The sequence below is a fragment of the Anser cygnoides genome, chromosome 1, assembly GCF_040182565.1.
Source record: "Anser cygnoides isolate HZ-2024a breed goose chromosome 1, Taihu_goose_T2T_genome, whole genome shotgun sequence".
In the NCBI taxonomy this organism is placed as follows: Eukaryota; Metazoa; Chordata; class Aves; order Anseriformes; family Anatidae; genus Anser; species Anser cygnoides.
In genome coordinates this window covers 31,566,925-31,583,084 of record NC_089873.1, presented here as the reverse complement: position 1 = coordinate 31,583,084, position 16,160 = coordinate 31,566,925, and the positions used below count along the sequence as shown (strand labels likewise).

The window sequence follows — 16,160 nt, the reverse complement described above, 5'->3', positions numbered from 1 at the left end:
TTTCCTTCTTTCATGTGAAAAGAAGTAGTTCAAGTTAGTCTGTCTTACAAAGTAACCTAGTTCAGGCTGTGCAACTAGTCAGTTCTGTTAGAACATTTTTTTCCTATACTTGCAAAGGAGTAGAGAATAATTACTTGTTACTTTCTTCTATTGTTGCACAGGAGGTCAATGTATCCTCTCACTCCACCCTCCCCTGCCCAACTAGTCTACCGTGCTTCTGCAGTTCCAAGTTTCTTCTGATGTGCTTCTAGTGCGACCTCTGAAGCAACTTTTGTGAAAAGATTTTCCCTGATCTGCCAAGGATACCAGTTGCCCCAGTTTCCTACCTTGAAGTCCTTCTATCTCCCATTCTCTATTAATTGCAGTCTTTTGTTTCCAACACAGCCTTCTCAGTCATCACCAAAGCCAGTGCATTACCTTATATTAAGCTTCCTTCAGTTATATGCGTACTCCGTATCTTCTGCCTTTTCCACTCTCTCTAAACTGAGCTTTTTCCTGGCCTCTAAAAAGACACAACTCCAAGCTAGCAATTGGCTAGTTAGTCAGAATTACGTGACTAATCATATGGTAGAAGATGAGTAATTGAAAAAAAGTTATTCAATAGCATTAGACCTAAAAGAGACTCCTACAGAAACTATTTCTCCTCATCCTCTAGGTATCCTTCCGGGAAAAAAAAAAAAAATCTGTAAAACTATTATATATTTTTAAAATCTATGTAATGTGTGCAAACTTAATTGCAAGCAGATCCAATTTTTCTTCAAGGACAATGTCACATGAGACTAATACTAAAAGGCTGGAACCTTGCTGAAATTTAAATGAGTCATTTCAATGCTGTTGCTCTTGTCAGCAAAACTTGTGAGCTCACTGAAAAGCAAGAATCCTCTTACACATCAGTTACTTCAATCCAGATACAATCTCATACAGGAAGAGTGATCTGTTTTATTAAATGAGGGATAGAATGCTTTTGACTGTACTTACTTTGTACCCTTGAAGATGTCCTCGGACACTTTTTAGTGGAACTGGGTCCCAGTGCACCTTTGCCAATGTGCTGTTAATAACATGGACCTGCACGTTGCCTGGTGCAACCATTGGCACTGCGTGGAAAAGATGTAACAAGTACCTAGTTAGAATCAGACACCACGTGAACATTTTTGGAACTACTCTTTGCATTCCTTTCAAGAAGTAGGTTAAAAAGCTGATACTGTTAAAAAGCTGACCTCAACACTAATAGTACAGAGTTTTATGAACCCTTATTATCCCCACCTTACTTCATTTTAATTTTAAAAATATCTAGTATACCCCCTTTTTAATACTTTAATATTTTGAATTCCCATTTAGGTTACACATTTAGTCACTTTTAATTAGTACCACTGAGTCAAGCTAGGAAACTTACAGTCTTCCCCTGAATGTCCAATCACCTCTGATGGTTCTGGTGCATATCCCAGGTCATTTAAAGCCTGTACTTTTATTTCATAGGGAACAAAAGTTGGTGTACCAGACACAATATATTTAGACACATTTGCAACTACAACAGATGTCCATTCATCATCAACATCTTTCTGACGCCAGCTGACTTTGTACTGAAGTCCTGGTCCATTAGACTGAAAACCTTTCAAAGACTGAAATAAAAAGAGTAAATCAAACTGTTTTTTCAATATTCTGAAGCATCTCAAAAAATTCTGAAGTCATAAAGTTATCAATTTACAATTTTACTGAAAATTTATCACTGTGTTCTATGACAGAGATGCAGCAATGTTGAAATTTCCAAGCTATGCAATTTATTTCTTACAGCTCAGTCAGCTCAGTTGCTTTTCATTTATTAGTAAAAGTTACATTGAGTCCTGTGAATAAGAGACTGGCTAATTATCATACAACCATTCATTGGGATTTCTATATACATATTTTGTTTTCAACTATTTTTTTAGAAGTGGAAGAAGGAGAAGTAGATTTTCACCAGCTCCCTAATAAACTGTTTTCCCTAGAGAATGTTTCTTGCCTAGGATGGGAAACTGGTTTTACATGGCTCTCCTGAGTTCCTGTCATGATGCTAAGGGCATAATAGAGACATAAAAGTTTTTTAGTGGAAGAGCGCACAATAATTCAGCTTATCACAGAAGCTGAGGGTAGAATTAATCTACATTAGACTTTGTCCTAAAAATAGCAATCTACTTGAGATAAATCAAAATTTACATATTTAAGTTTTTCTACATCGGCAGCGAAACATGCTGTATTACCAAATTAATGGATTATCTTAGAGAAATCAATAAGGAAAACAAGGCACCTTGAAAAAAGATTTTTCTTTGATAGCATGCAGCTTTTCCTTGAAAGTGAAGAATAGGAAATGTCTACATTTTTATTCTCTTTCAAGAATATAGTAAACACACAGTACGTATATTATTTCACAGGGTATTCTCAGGAAGATCATTGTTATTTCTCTAAAAACAAAAACATTCTACAAAAATGCTACTCACAGAGCTGAAAACAAGCAAGTGAAACCTCCCAAATCCCCAAACTTACCTCCCATGTTATTACCAAATTATCAGGTTCTGAACCTATCCCTTGTACATTAGAAGGATTTTCATCAGGGTCTAAAAACAAAATATTTACACATGAACAAGAATGACTGCTACTTCCATTACAAGCAAATTCGATGCTATTCATAGCATAAATCAATTACTGGTAAGCAGGAATACTTATTTACTTGCAGATTTTGTCAGGTACTGCTCAGATGGTTCACTTGGCTGACTTCTACCAATTTCATTGACAGCTATCACACGGAATGAGTAGTTGACATATGGAGACAACTTCAACTGTACTGTTGTCTGAGATCCAGGAACTTCCGTCTGGTAATGCCATACCCCTGGCTCATGCAGTCCATCTTCATATTCAATCACAAAGCCTGCAAACAGAAATTGAATCCAATTTTACGTCAAAACTTGCAACACCTTCCTAGATCAGTGTAGTCGTTTTTGAACGAGCTAATCAAAACTGAGCAATCCAACTAACGTTTTTAAAAATCATGGAAACTGATGTACATAGGACATATGTATACAAGGTGGTTCTGAAAGGTACTACATAGATAGAAATGTAAGAGAAACACTCTTTCATTATTTCGTATTCTTACTAATGCAGTTGTCAGGCAACACATTATTACAAGAGCTCTCTGTCAGGTGCTGGATTTTAATATAACAGGAACCCTTGAACTATCACAGCAAGAAAGTGAGACAATATTGGAATTTTGATATAAAAGGAGTGTATGGCAGACAAATACGTTGCTCCTGGTTGTATCAAGCTGACAATAAAGCAATGCCTGTACGATATTAAATGAGAGTATTCCATTTTCCCCAGTGAAACTGTCTTAGTGAAAAACTATTTAAAGTCAAGAACCAATACTTAAAGAAGATTTTTGAGTGCACTTTTCGGTATCTTCAAATTAAGCCACAGAATTCATGTACAGAAGCTAAATTACTAGAGGGTTCTCTGTGTGAATGTTATTATGATTGCAGTCAAGACCCTGCGGTGTACACAACCTCAGTTATAAACAGATTTGTAGAACTCCAAAAAGAAAATCATATTCATTACCAGAAACAAAAGGACCATTTATCTTCAGCTGTCAAGCAGCCAAAAGAGAGATTCTAGCGTGTGAATCATATTACCTGTGTAAAAGGATCTCTTATAATGAAGTGTAATCTTTGAGTCTTTTTTTTTTGAAGTGATAGCAGCAGCATTAACAGGCTTACTTACGATGCAAATGTCTTATAATGTCTTATTTTGCAAGCTCTTAGTGGACAACACGTGAATTTAAATTGTATTGTAATTAAACCCAGCATTATTTATTTGGAAGAGTTCAATTTCCAATATCAGACTGTATGCGGTAGAAAAACTGATACAAGCCACCAGCTAGTATCATCTCTTTTGAGACGGTGTGAATGCCTTTCAATAGAAAAGCCAGACTTTTGTCATTTGGTCTGGAAAACAATCAATGCACTGACACAAGAGTATAGGAATAAGCTATAACTTAAATGCAATTCGACTATTTATATTAATCTAAAAAAAAAAAGCCAAACAAAAAACAAATATACCCCCCCCCCCCCAAACAATCAAACAAAAAACCCCACAACCCTCTGGTCTGTATTTTCATGAAGAATACGCTTCTGTCACTGGTAGTCATGGATAATCCCCCTAAAGATACTGGTACTGATGCTATTCAAGTTAATGGGAAGTACTAAAGAGTTAATGAAAATGTTAATAGATTTCTCCTTAAGAAGCACATACAAGTGACTTCCTACTCGTTCAACTAATGAACAAGTCTGCTCTCTACTTATTCATAAGACTGGACATAATCATACAGAGCTCACACCGGTATCATCTTCTGTGTTAACTAGCACAGGTTTTTGGAATAAAAGCCCAGCTCTTTAGGGCATTAAATAAGTCTTTCAGCTTGGCAGTGCAGTAGAGGATAATCAATGAATTTTTATTATGTAAATAAATGGCAATTCACAGAATCACAGAATCATTAAGGTTGGAAAAGACCTTCAAATTGTAGCAAGTGAATATGCCATTCTTCCATGCTGCACACAAAATTTATATCAGAACTTTTTGGAATCTAAGAAGAGTTAAGGGAATTCTGTTACAATAGATACAGACAAACATACTTGTAATAGGACTGTTATTTTCATCTCCTGGTATCCATGAGAGTTCAATACTTCTTTCTAGCTGACCTGTCAATTCCAAGTCAAATGGTGGATTTGGCCGAGCTGTAAATCAAATGAACACAAAGCAAATAATCACAATGGAATATGGAGTTTCATCTTTGAAAAAATCCTTACATTCTAATCAAAAGAATTCCACAAACATAGCAGTGCAGATCTACTCACTTATGTAAGCATGATTTAATGACTATTAGCATGCAGTTGTTACAAAACAGATACAAAATGGAGAAGAACTGATATATCTGGAAACTTCCATATATTAACAAGAACCTATATTTGATTTTATCTCCATCTGATTGTGATATAAAATTTCATACAAAAATGTAATGAAAAGTAAAGAAATATGAAATGCATGTTTAGTTTATCTATGGATTAATATTCTATTGTAACTAGAAATATTTAATAAGATGGAAAATAAAGAACTCACATCAAAGAAGCTTTTCTAGAATCATTACAAATATTTTGCATGTGAATTCAAAACAAGTATAGTGTAAATGGAAACTAATTGTGAGTTTCTAAGCCATTTATTTTTGTTGTACTTTTTAGAAAACCTGAAACATCAAACAATCTGGTAATATACATCCACACAATGCATGAAGATGTAAATATCCATTTCAAATTGCTGAATTTGTTATATGAATTGTTACACAAACATTAAGACTAATGAGTAAGTTCACTTAAGAATGCATAAGCATTTTCTCAAAACTTGATAGGACTTACATAAATGTGCTCATCGATCATATTTAAAAGTGTTTTGGGCATATTATGTAGCATTTAAAAACCCAAATTCAGAAAAAAAATGCTATCAAATTAATGGGTGCATGATGTCCAGTTTAAGACTGTACATGACTGACAGATTTTGAGAGTATTTTAACTTTAATTTCACAATCCTTATCAGCAGTTTCATCAATCATTAACAAAACTGGGCAATAAGATTCTACCAGTTTTATGAGTGAGGTAAAATGAAGACAAACTATGAAATAAAGTACTTCACGCCTAGAAAATTGGTATCAAAAGCAAAGGAAAAGCATATCACAATTTAGTTGGTGCAAATTCTTTGATAGTGAATTAGCTTTCAAAGAACTGATGGATTTATCTTTTAAACCTTTCATTTACTATTATAACTGATTTGCATTACAATGTTCATGATAAGAAAAACATTATCAAGCTACAACCTGAATTAAAAATAATTTATATCTTAAAATCGTTTATTCTCTAAAATACAAAGCACCCTGCACTGTGAAATTCCAAAGTCCAGTCTCCCAGTAATGAAGCAGTTGGTAAAATGGGATGAAACCACAAAACAAACACACATACACACACAAAAACACAGAAAAAAAAAGGGGGGGGGGGGGCGGGAAGAAGATGTTGCACTTTCCAATAGGCAAATGAGAAGTATATCTGGCAGATGATGTAGTAAGGGAACTTTGTATTAGTTTACCGTAAATGATAGCTGGAGTTGGGGGAGCAGCTGAAAAGAACATTAATATAGAGGATTTAATCAGTTAGTAGCCAAAGGCACAGAATATAGTAAGTAGTTATAGACTGTAAAAATTAGAGAGAAAGAAAAGTTAACTTACAGTAAACAGTTGAGTTTAAATAATACATTGATAATTTTTCACTAAAAAGTGATAAAAGTATTCTACAATAATTTATCTTTTTTTTTTAATATGAATGGATCAAGAAAACAAACATAAAAAAAAAAAACTTTAAACAAGTACTAGATGCTTGTAAGTACTATATGTCATTCCTGGATAGGCATAAGATCACAACACAATTTTAAAACACAAGCATACTTGACTTTCAGCTTGAACTGGTCCAACTTCACCAGGTAAGAATAATATGGGACGTCTACTTAGGACCTTCTTACAAACTGGGAGAAGGAGCACAGTAACATATTTCACAATAATCTGAACTCATAGAAAGTTAACAAGGTGAAGGAATTTAATAAGAAAGTCACTGAGAAGTCAAACAATCAAGCATGCTCAGTCTTTCTGAAGAGTAATTCAGCTGCAAAAGAGTTTCCTGAAATAACATGTTCAAATATTCTGCAATATGCAATTTACTGTGTTAGCTCAGGTGTGATACAAATAGAAACCTATACCGTGAAACTGAATGTGTCCTGAAGCTGTTGGACCCTTTTGTAAGTAGATGATTCAAAGGCAAACTTTCAGATAAGATTATTATATTTTCAAAACTGAAACACATACATAATCTGGTGAAATTCCTTTTTTCCTGTCCTAGCAACCAAAATTATGTTTGTGCTTTTCATTTTAAATCTAATGCTGTTTTTATACTTAACAGAAATTAAACACAGTATTGCTATCGTAAAGTTTTAGAGTATTCTTACCAACAACAGTAAGCACAGCACTTGCTGAAACACTGTCCAGAGTAGTATTAACTATGCAAGTATATGTTCCATCATCTTTATCAGTTACATTCATAATGGTCAAGTTGTCTTTACCAACTAGAAACCTGTAAATACAATAGGTTCAGCCACTGAATCAATAACTGGTACTGTTATAAGACACTTTTATATTGTCAAATCCCATGTACTTGTATATTTCAGCAAATATCTAGACAACAGTGTAGGCTATGGGACCATGTCAGCCTTTTCTACATTGCTCTTAACCATCTTCCCACAGTAACTGCCTATTCTTCTAATGCATTTTTATTTCCAAATATACTTAAATTACTTTTAATTATCTGTGATCTACAGCAAAATTGCTTTCCCTTTATTATTATCCCTTTAGTTTCTTACGCCAATTATCTTATCCTTACTATTTATATACATGATTAATGTACACATTTAAAATAATTTATATCTCATTTTATTCTGAATTATATCTTAATATTTTCACTACACTAGGCAAATCTTTTAGTCATCAAATATGGGGTAGTGATGATATTTATCATGATATTTATCTTGTTTGGAAATTGTCAATAGGTCATTATGTGACTTTCAAAAGAACAGGAAAAGGAGCACACGGAGGAAATGAGAAAATAAAAAATAAAGACAAAATAGTTTGGCTATACCTCTCATCATCTGGCAGTTCATCATTGTCCTTCAACCATATAACTGTTGGTATTAAGGTAGAATCATGTTTTATTATACACTCAAATGAAACGTGGCCATATCTCTGAATCACTTTGTATTCTGGCTGTTTAATTATCATCGTTGGGTCTGAAATTTAAAATTACTATTAGATGTTTATAAAGTCTTAAATTCTATATTAATCTGTGATTAAAGAGTGATTAATTTCTTACCTTTAACTTCCAATTGTACTTCATTTTGTATCTTTCCTAATTCATTCCTTGCAACGCATGTGTATGTGCCAGTACTATCCTTCTGAGCCACTGGAATTTCCAAGGTTCCATTATCATGGAAAACATATTCATTTCCCCGCAAGATGCTGCCTTTCACTCCCTTAAACCTTTATGCGAAAGGTAGTTATTATTATCCAACACCATACTTAAATTCTATAATATTTTATTATCAGGAAATACAAACTTGGACTGCTACATTAGCAAATACATCACATAATGACAGCATCACATAATTAAATTTAAACTCGATTCCATATGGGTATCTTAAATGTTACTACATCAAGTAGAATTAATATTGTATAAGCATACTGAAATTATCTTAAGTTTAAAGATATACTGTTTTTAAATTGTAAGCAGTCGCAAATGTTTGTTTCCACAGATGCAACTGCTTCTTTTTATGTAATTTAAACACAATAACTGTAACTTACCATTCAATCTCAGGTTTAGGTGAACCAAAATAAGCACAGTCTATTAATGCAGGACTATCTAAGATGACTTGATACAGTTTGTTAGCAGGAGTTAGAATTCTTGGTGGCTCGGCTGAAAAGACAAAGATGTCTGGGTATAGATACAAGGATACAAATACAAAATATGAAGGCAACAAGTAGGGCCTAAAGAGTATCCATTAACATCCTTCTCTGAAGTGGTTTCTGGTCTCAGCTTAAGTCCAATTTTGTTTTACTACTATTAGCCTGAGGAAACATTAATGTAGCAGAATTTTCATTTAAAAAATAAATGTTTCTTCCCTATTTACAAGTAACAGGGATTGATACCAAAGCCAGTGATTTAATTTGGAAAATTTAAATCAGAACATACTTCACGATGAGAAACTCATGGGAACAGACTGAACTACATAATTCGTAAAAAACCTTCAGGCAGAAAGAAGCTAAGATCTATTTGGTGAAACACCTCCATTTTTGAACAGAATCATGGACTCATAATGAGGTTCTCTCTTTTAAAAGGCTGCCACTCAATAAAAGGATCTGCCAATTCCTGCAGGAGAGTCCTCAGGGGCCATTCTGCCTTGGATTTTGCTACTAACTTTGTTAAATTCAGTGGGAAGATCGAGAGGTCACAATTATCACACAACTTGAAACGTACCCTTGGAGGCTTTCAAGGCAAATGCATAATCATGTCCCCTCACAACAGCAATTTAAAGATTATCTTTTCTATGATGGGGTTTATCTGAGTCTTTTCCAGGGATTATCTGAATCCAGGATCACTGCAGAAGTAGAATTTGTTCTATACTACAGTTTTCAGATGGAACAAATATGTAACTTATCCAAAACAGCAACAATCAATGAAAGTGTACTGAAACATACTAACTTAAGGAATATTAATTCCTTCCTTATTTGTTATGTTTATGTTTGTTATGATTTACATTAAAAAATAAATAAAAAGAGAGAAAATTTCTGCCAAGTTTCCTCCAGCTTCCAGATCCAACTTTCTTACCTATGAGTAGTGAAAGGGAAATTCAGGAATACCCTACAAAAACAACCCCAAGATATCTATACCCTGGGCTTTTACAAGGCTCAGAAAATATGTATATTCCCACATATTAAAGACTTCAACCAAGGCTTTGGCATGCAATTTGTATAGTAGCAGGAGACAACTAAATAACCAAGAAGACTGAAAAATATAAAAATGTGTTTCTTACCCAGAACATTCACAAATGCATTTGCTAGCAAGTATCCGTACTCATTAGAAGCATTGCACTGATAGACAGCACTCGATCTTTCTTGCACAGCTGAGAAAATAATGGTATCGCCATCTACCTTTCTGCTAGGATCTTCTGGGGCAACTGTTGGTATAAAGAAAAAAAGTTATTTTCTTAAACTACCATTGCATAACATGTTTTATACTTCTGAAAAGAAAAAACAAAATGGAAGACCAATATGCCCTTTGTTCTACTTTCACGCATGACTGTTCACTGGGAAAAATGTGAATTCCAGTATGATTAAAGAAGTTATTCCAGTCCTACACACATTTAATTCAAGAATGTTGAGTTCTCATTTTTGAAGGTTTTTGTATAGTTAGGTTTTTGTCATTGTTTTTTCCCCCCGAAAAAAGTGAAGTTAAAATCATATTTTGCATGCAATAATGATGAAAAATACTGACATGACAAGATTCAGAGAAATACAGACAATATCTACAAAAACAAATATTTCTGAACATCAAAAGAAACTTGTTAGAATGACATTGAAACTTTACAGCCTCTATGATTTAAAGGTTTCAGCTTGTTGAATCAGTTTTTATACACAGAAACAATTTTCCAAATATAAAATCAGCCTTAGTCAGTTGCAAACTATTTCAAAGTAAAACACAAGGAATTCTATTGTACAAAATCAATAGTCTTCTCAGTAGCTGTGTTAGCAGTTCAGTAGGTGGCACTCTTTCCCTGATGTAAGTATTATACGGTGCCATTTCTTCAACTAATCTGTAGTAGCATGAACTGTCAAACATCTCCCGCAACCCAGAATAATTCTGAATGTAGCTGAAAATAAAATTCTGAGATACTTCTGAAGAATAATAGCTGTCAGTTATCATACAACTGGATGAAGTTATAGAGGTACAACATAGAAAATAACAGCTTGTAACACTGCACTGCATAAAAATGCACAAATTATACTTTCATTTTAAAAATGTTAAAGTAGAAATATATTAACATATTATTAATTAAACATATTGGTAAGCTTATTGTTATATTAATATGAAAAATAAATGCATATATGAATAAATGAACACATTGTAGTGTGGTTGCATCATCAAAATTGGAGCTTGAGAAAATAAGCATACTTGTTCAAGACATTTTCATATAAAATTATTTCTAATTATTTCAGTTAAATAAATTAACATACATTTTCTGTAAGTGACAAAACCTTTTGATTCTGACAATATCTCAGTACTCAACTGTACAGCAAACAGAGTAATTTCTCCTACATATTCTCAGGTCTAGTGAAATATCTATTACTGAATTCTCTAAGAGAGAAGAAACTAGATGACAGGGACCACAGCTCCGAGCTCCTGCGTAAAGACATTTCCATCTTGGGTGAACTCTGAGGCCACTTTGTATATAAACTAATTACATCAATTTCCAGATTCCTCAAGAACAATTCTCAACTCCTATCTTTAATCATGTGGAGTTAAGATCTATACAACAAATTAAAATTTTTTGAAATCAAGAAAAAGGTACGACAAGAATTGTAAATGCTTAACTATTCTCTGGGCTACTGCATTGCTGGCACTTATTTTTCTCCTTCTTGGCTTTGCTTCCTATTGTGTTCGGTGTTACACTTTTCTTCATGTTCCCATGTGAATGACATTTTCATTAAAAGATTCATGGGCTGAAAATAGACAGAGAAGGTGAGTAGCCCAGCAGGCAGGCCAGTCATCTGTGAGAAGCGGTCTGTTTCTGCACACACATCACAGTTAAATGGAAAATACATGGTACTGCCCTCCCAGGAGGCAGAGGTCTGCCCACAGCTGCTCTGCCCCATGCTCTGTGCATCCCTCCACTCATCCCCTCTGAATCCTGAACCGTTTTTTCAGCACCCGGGTGCCTGTTTTAAGAAAAAAGCTGTGGATCCTAGGAGAAAAATAAAAACAAGAACAAAAACTGAAGGAATTATCAAGTTTTTTGTCTGGTCTATCTACCTGCATGCTGAAGAGCATCGTGTTGAGACTGGCGTCTACTCAACATACTGTCTTGTGACACACCTCATTCTCCCACACAACACAAACACTACCCACAGGTCTTTGTCCACATACTACACTGCCTCTTGCAGGGCCAGGCCCTAAAAGTCAGATGCTGCACCACCCATCTGCTTTACTGCTGCACTCAGACAGGGCTTGTTGGCTTTTACGAAGTCTCTGGTCACCTTACACAATGGCTGTGCGGAAAGGAGAAAATGCTTTTGACGCGTTTGATGGATCTAAATTTGGCACAGACGGGCAACATAACAAAGAATTACATAATACTTAGAATGGGTGTGCACAACTGGGATTATGAACGACGAGGATTTGCTATAAAAGTTCTGCTGTTGTAATGGAGAGTTGAGCATGTGTTCTGTAACAGCATCATTCAGCTGCAAAATCGAGTCTTAACTTATGAACATGCTTACATCTTTTCTGATTGCATTTTTTCACATTATTTTTCCATCACTTTGTATAACGAGACAGCTTCTTGACTATACAGCTACATACAGCCTATTTCTGTACAGACAAGGTATAGCCTCTAGGAGATACGTTTGTCACAGCCAGCTATTGGCACTCTGAACAACGTCTGTTCATCCGAACGCATATTCTCATTCTGTTTTATAAGCTTTTGACAGCCCGAGCAATTACTTCTGTTAGCATGTTTAGAGAACCACTATGGCACTCTTTTTTTCTTTCCTGGAAAAAAGGACAGAATGAAATGTGCTGTCTTAACATAAGCAGTTAAAATGCACGATTATGCTTAAAATGGGAAGAAAATTTCCAGATTTTGTTGAGATTTGTTTACCCTTTTCTATTGAAGCACTTCATTTTCCTGATCAGTTCTACTTACTGGTCAATGTTTATTTGTGCGCTTTCCGGAAGCTAAACAAATGAAGATCAGAACAACTGTCAACTGCAGTCTGCAATATAACATTATCAGTCCAAATGAATGATACAGACTGAAGAACTCTAAGAATGTATTTTTTTTCCAGAAAATTATTAAATCATGAAATGTATTTACTGATTTTACAATTCTTTAGCTCAAATCTTTAAGTTCTTTATGAAACCGGAACATACAATCCATCACTTGGAGGGGTTTTGTTTGTTTTGTTTTGTTTTGTTTTTAAGCTTAAACATATAAAAAAAAAAAAAAGAGGGTGGTAAGGCCCTGGAACAGGTTGCCCAAGGAGGTTATGCAGTCTCTGTCACAGAGATAATCAAAATCTGAGTGGACGCAGCCAAGAGCAACCTGATGCTGATAACACCTTGCTTTGAGGAGGCAGGTTGGACTAGATGGCCTCTAGTTCCTTCCAATTAAATTCTATGATGCTGTGATTTTAAAATGAAATATTTTAATTTTAAAAACATAGGTTGACAATAAGGCATCGCTCACTGAGAAGGAGGTATATACTTGTGATTGCTCTTCTGTAATTTACTGTTGTTCACAAAAAGGTTAATGTGAAATTGAGAATTCCTGAAATATGAGTTTGTTATACTGGTACCACATTCTGAAATACAACAGCATACGAGATCTAGCTGACATCAGATGTTCTCAGCTCTGCTAATTCAGAGTCTAAGTCCCACAGGGCACAGAATTAAGAATATTTTTCTTGTTGCCTGAGAAGCATGATGTAACCTAAGGTAATATATATTTTTTTCCCAGAGGCATGTGTAGATTACAACCTTAGTTTGCAGGATATATGCACTAACTGCATCTATTCTATAGTGAAAATGTTGATGTCGTCTTCAGATGTCGTAGTAGAGATTCCCTCTAGCTGAAAACAAGCTGGAGAAGAAAGAAACTAACTTATTTGCTTGATTTTCCTGTATCAATGAGAACACATACACCTTTGGCAGGTGTAAGAGCTAATTTTATCCAGATCAGTAAAATGTCACATAAAAACACAGTAGAAACAGAGAATTTCTCTTTAGAAAAGAGTAGAAATATTCATGACTGTCTTTAGATACCTGCACTTTTTTAGCAAATCAAAGTTATGAATAAAAAGTAATTATAATTACTATGCATTTACAGTCACTACATATGATTGTTGAAAAGCCTTTCAGATAGCAATTTTTATTTATTTTTTAATTCATGGATAAGATGGTTTCAGAGTAGAGAACTATGCAGGAAATGCACAAATTGATAGCAATGTAAGAACAGAAATTGTTGTTTAAGTGTTATAGTTCATAGCCACTCTTTAATCTCTTTAGTAAAGCTGACTTTTCATTTTGCATCAGTAGCAGAATATTAATTTCTCAGAGAATCTGAGACAATTATTTGATTTAGATTATTATAGTGAACATTTGTTGTTGCAGTTCTACTCATACTATAATTGTGTCCTCAAGTTTATGCACAAATAATAGTGAATGTAAATGGGGCCTGAGAACACTACTGGCTCATAAGACATGATTTTCAACAACCCTAACCTCAGAGATTGCTTTGAAGGCCCTGTTATTATGAAAAAAAAATACTAAGAAAGCAAAGAGAGGCTAGGTTTTTTTTTCTGATATGGATTTAGACACATGGTCCTTGTATAACGATGCCTTTCAGGTTCTGACAGGATCACAGGATCTCTTGTATTACAGCAAATTTGCTAAAAGTAACCCACCATTCTTCTTTACCTGCTTATTCCTCCAAAAAGTCATGTCCACAAGTAATTTATGAATAAAGTAACTGTTCTCAAAATGAGGAAGGTCTGTCTTAACTACAACTGAGTGACTGAAATGGCAGTTTTGAAGAATTATTTGTAAAATGTTAAGACATTCATGTTCTGATGTATTACCTATAACAACAGGAGAATGTCACAGAACCAGGACTTGACATTAACAACCAACCAAACAAGAAAACTGGGAGGAACTTCCAGTGTGTAGTCACCAAGCTGTACTGATAAGAAGTCATGTCCCTTATGCAGGTACCTCCCAGTTGTTTATAAATTATATGGTCTCTGAATGAGCATCCAGTTAACACACTTTTGGCTACAGCCGACTAGCCTCATAACATTTGAGAATCCGAATCAGGGGACATTATGCAGGACAGACCTGTTCTATCCGATCTCTCATCATTCCGCCTAAATACTCTATTAGGCATTTAGCGAATATTATGCAAGTAGAATCCCTTATTCTTCTCCTGGGGTGGGGCAGATGGCAAAGGAAGGAGAAGAAAGGAATCTTAACCAATATTTTGCCTTACTTGCCTTAACTTTCACGGTCACGTAGAGCTATAGATGTATTTCTGCAGAGATGCATATAGTTCCAATAGTATGTGCAGAAAAGTTGTGGGTTCTGACACAGCAGAGGCATGGGCTATACTTTCACAGTTGAGTACAAACTGGACAAAAACTGATAGCAAAATAGCAAGACTGGGCAGTGTCATCAGACAGACTTGAAAACCTGTAAGGTCATACTGACATTGAAACTAAGCAAGAAAAACAAGAAACTTAACTAACACAGTTTTGCCTTAACTTACACCATACAGTCAACTGTCAAAGACTTAATTCTGGAAGAGATGGAAAGTGGAAGAAGTGCTCTTTTTCTTTTCCTAACATCTCCCTTGCTCCTCAGAAAAACATTTTCCTGTGATCACTGCAATCCTTGTTCCAGGGCACGATTTTTTAATTTTGGTAGTACTGTTAACTCCAAAGGGGTGGCAACCTGGCCACAACTGTCCTTTGAGTATCTTACACAGAATAAATAAAACTGATTATCAGAGGTTCTCCTGTCTGCCACAGCTCCTAGGCCAGATGCACAGTTCCAGCAGAATCGGTGGACGCCTGCCTGCCCTGGCACTTCCCTCCTCTGTGAGGCTCAGCTCCTCGGGGTGTCAGAGACCCGGCAGATCTCATCCCACCCTCCCATGGCCACGATGAACAGCTTGTGTGTATGCTCACAGAGAACACAACGGACGACAAATCTGTGAGCCAGGGATTACCGAGGCCTTTCATGAAGGAGATCTAAGGGCTAATGTTTCTCCCTTAACTTCAGTGTGATTAATAACGGAGACTAACTAAAAACTGAGATTCAATGTGAGACGTAATATAAACAAGTGAAGCACGCGTTGAAAGAAGATAAACAGCGCCTTTCAGTGCACTACTAAGTCTAAATCTAAGTGTGTGTATTTAATATTTAATAGCTCATCATGAACTATGAACTACTGAACCAATAAATTAGTCTTTTGTGCAGTATTTGCAATGCCTTTCTGAAGCCCAATTATGAAAGTGCTTCCCCTTCCCAATTAATCCGGGTTGTTACTTTTTTAGAAGTTGAGATACTTTATGCATGGTTTCCCTTTTGTAAAACCATGCTGAATATCTGAGCAGCAAAACACAACGGATTATGCAGCAGTATAAATAATGCAGACCTTGAGCGTTAATTGAAGCGCAAGGCAAGGCAGAATCGTGGCCTGAACTTTCAATTGCTACTTGCAAA

The 16,160-nt window shown here is 35.2% G+C and overlaps 1 protein-coding gene across 43 annotated transcripts in view; it reads right to left on the bottom strand.

The window, feature by feature from the left end:
• The window catches only part of NRCAM (neuronal cell adhesion molecule), a 151,514-nt gene that overhangs the window by 34,714 nt on the left and 100,640 nt on the right, over positions 1-16,160 (bottom strand). For 31 of the 43 annotated variants that reach the window (XM_048065861.2, XM_048065856.2, XM_048065860.2 and 28 more), the window contains 11 exons: positions 9,697-9,840; positions 8,468-8,579; positions 7,980-8,146; positions 7,749-7,896; positions 7,063-7,187; positions 6,154-6,183; positions 4,656-4,757; positions 2,702-2,899; positions 2,518-2,588; positions 1,394-1,619; positions 979-1,094 (listed from right to left, as the gene is read on the bottom strand). In XM_048065861.2, the coding sequence (XP_047921818.2) occupies positions 979-1,094; positions 1,394-1,619; positions 2,518-2,588; positions 2,702-2,899; positions 4,656-4,757; positions 6,154-6,183; positions 7,063-7,187; positions 7,749-7,896; positions 7,980-8,146; positions 8,468-8,579; positions 9,697-9,840 (1,439 nt within the window). The remainder of the gene's footprint in view (positions 1-978; positions 1,095-1,393; positions 1,620-2,517; positions 2,589-2,701; positions 2,900-4,655; positions 4,758-6,153; positions 6,184-7,062; positions 7,188-7,748; positions 7,897-7,979; positions 8,147-8,467; positions 8,580-9,696; positions 9,841-16,160) is intronic. The other 12 variants (XM_048065852.2, XM_066991845.1, XM_048065876.2 and 9 more) reach the window with 1 other exon arrangement.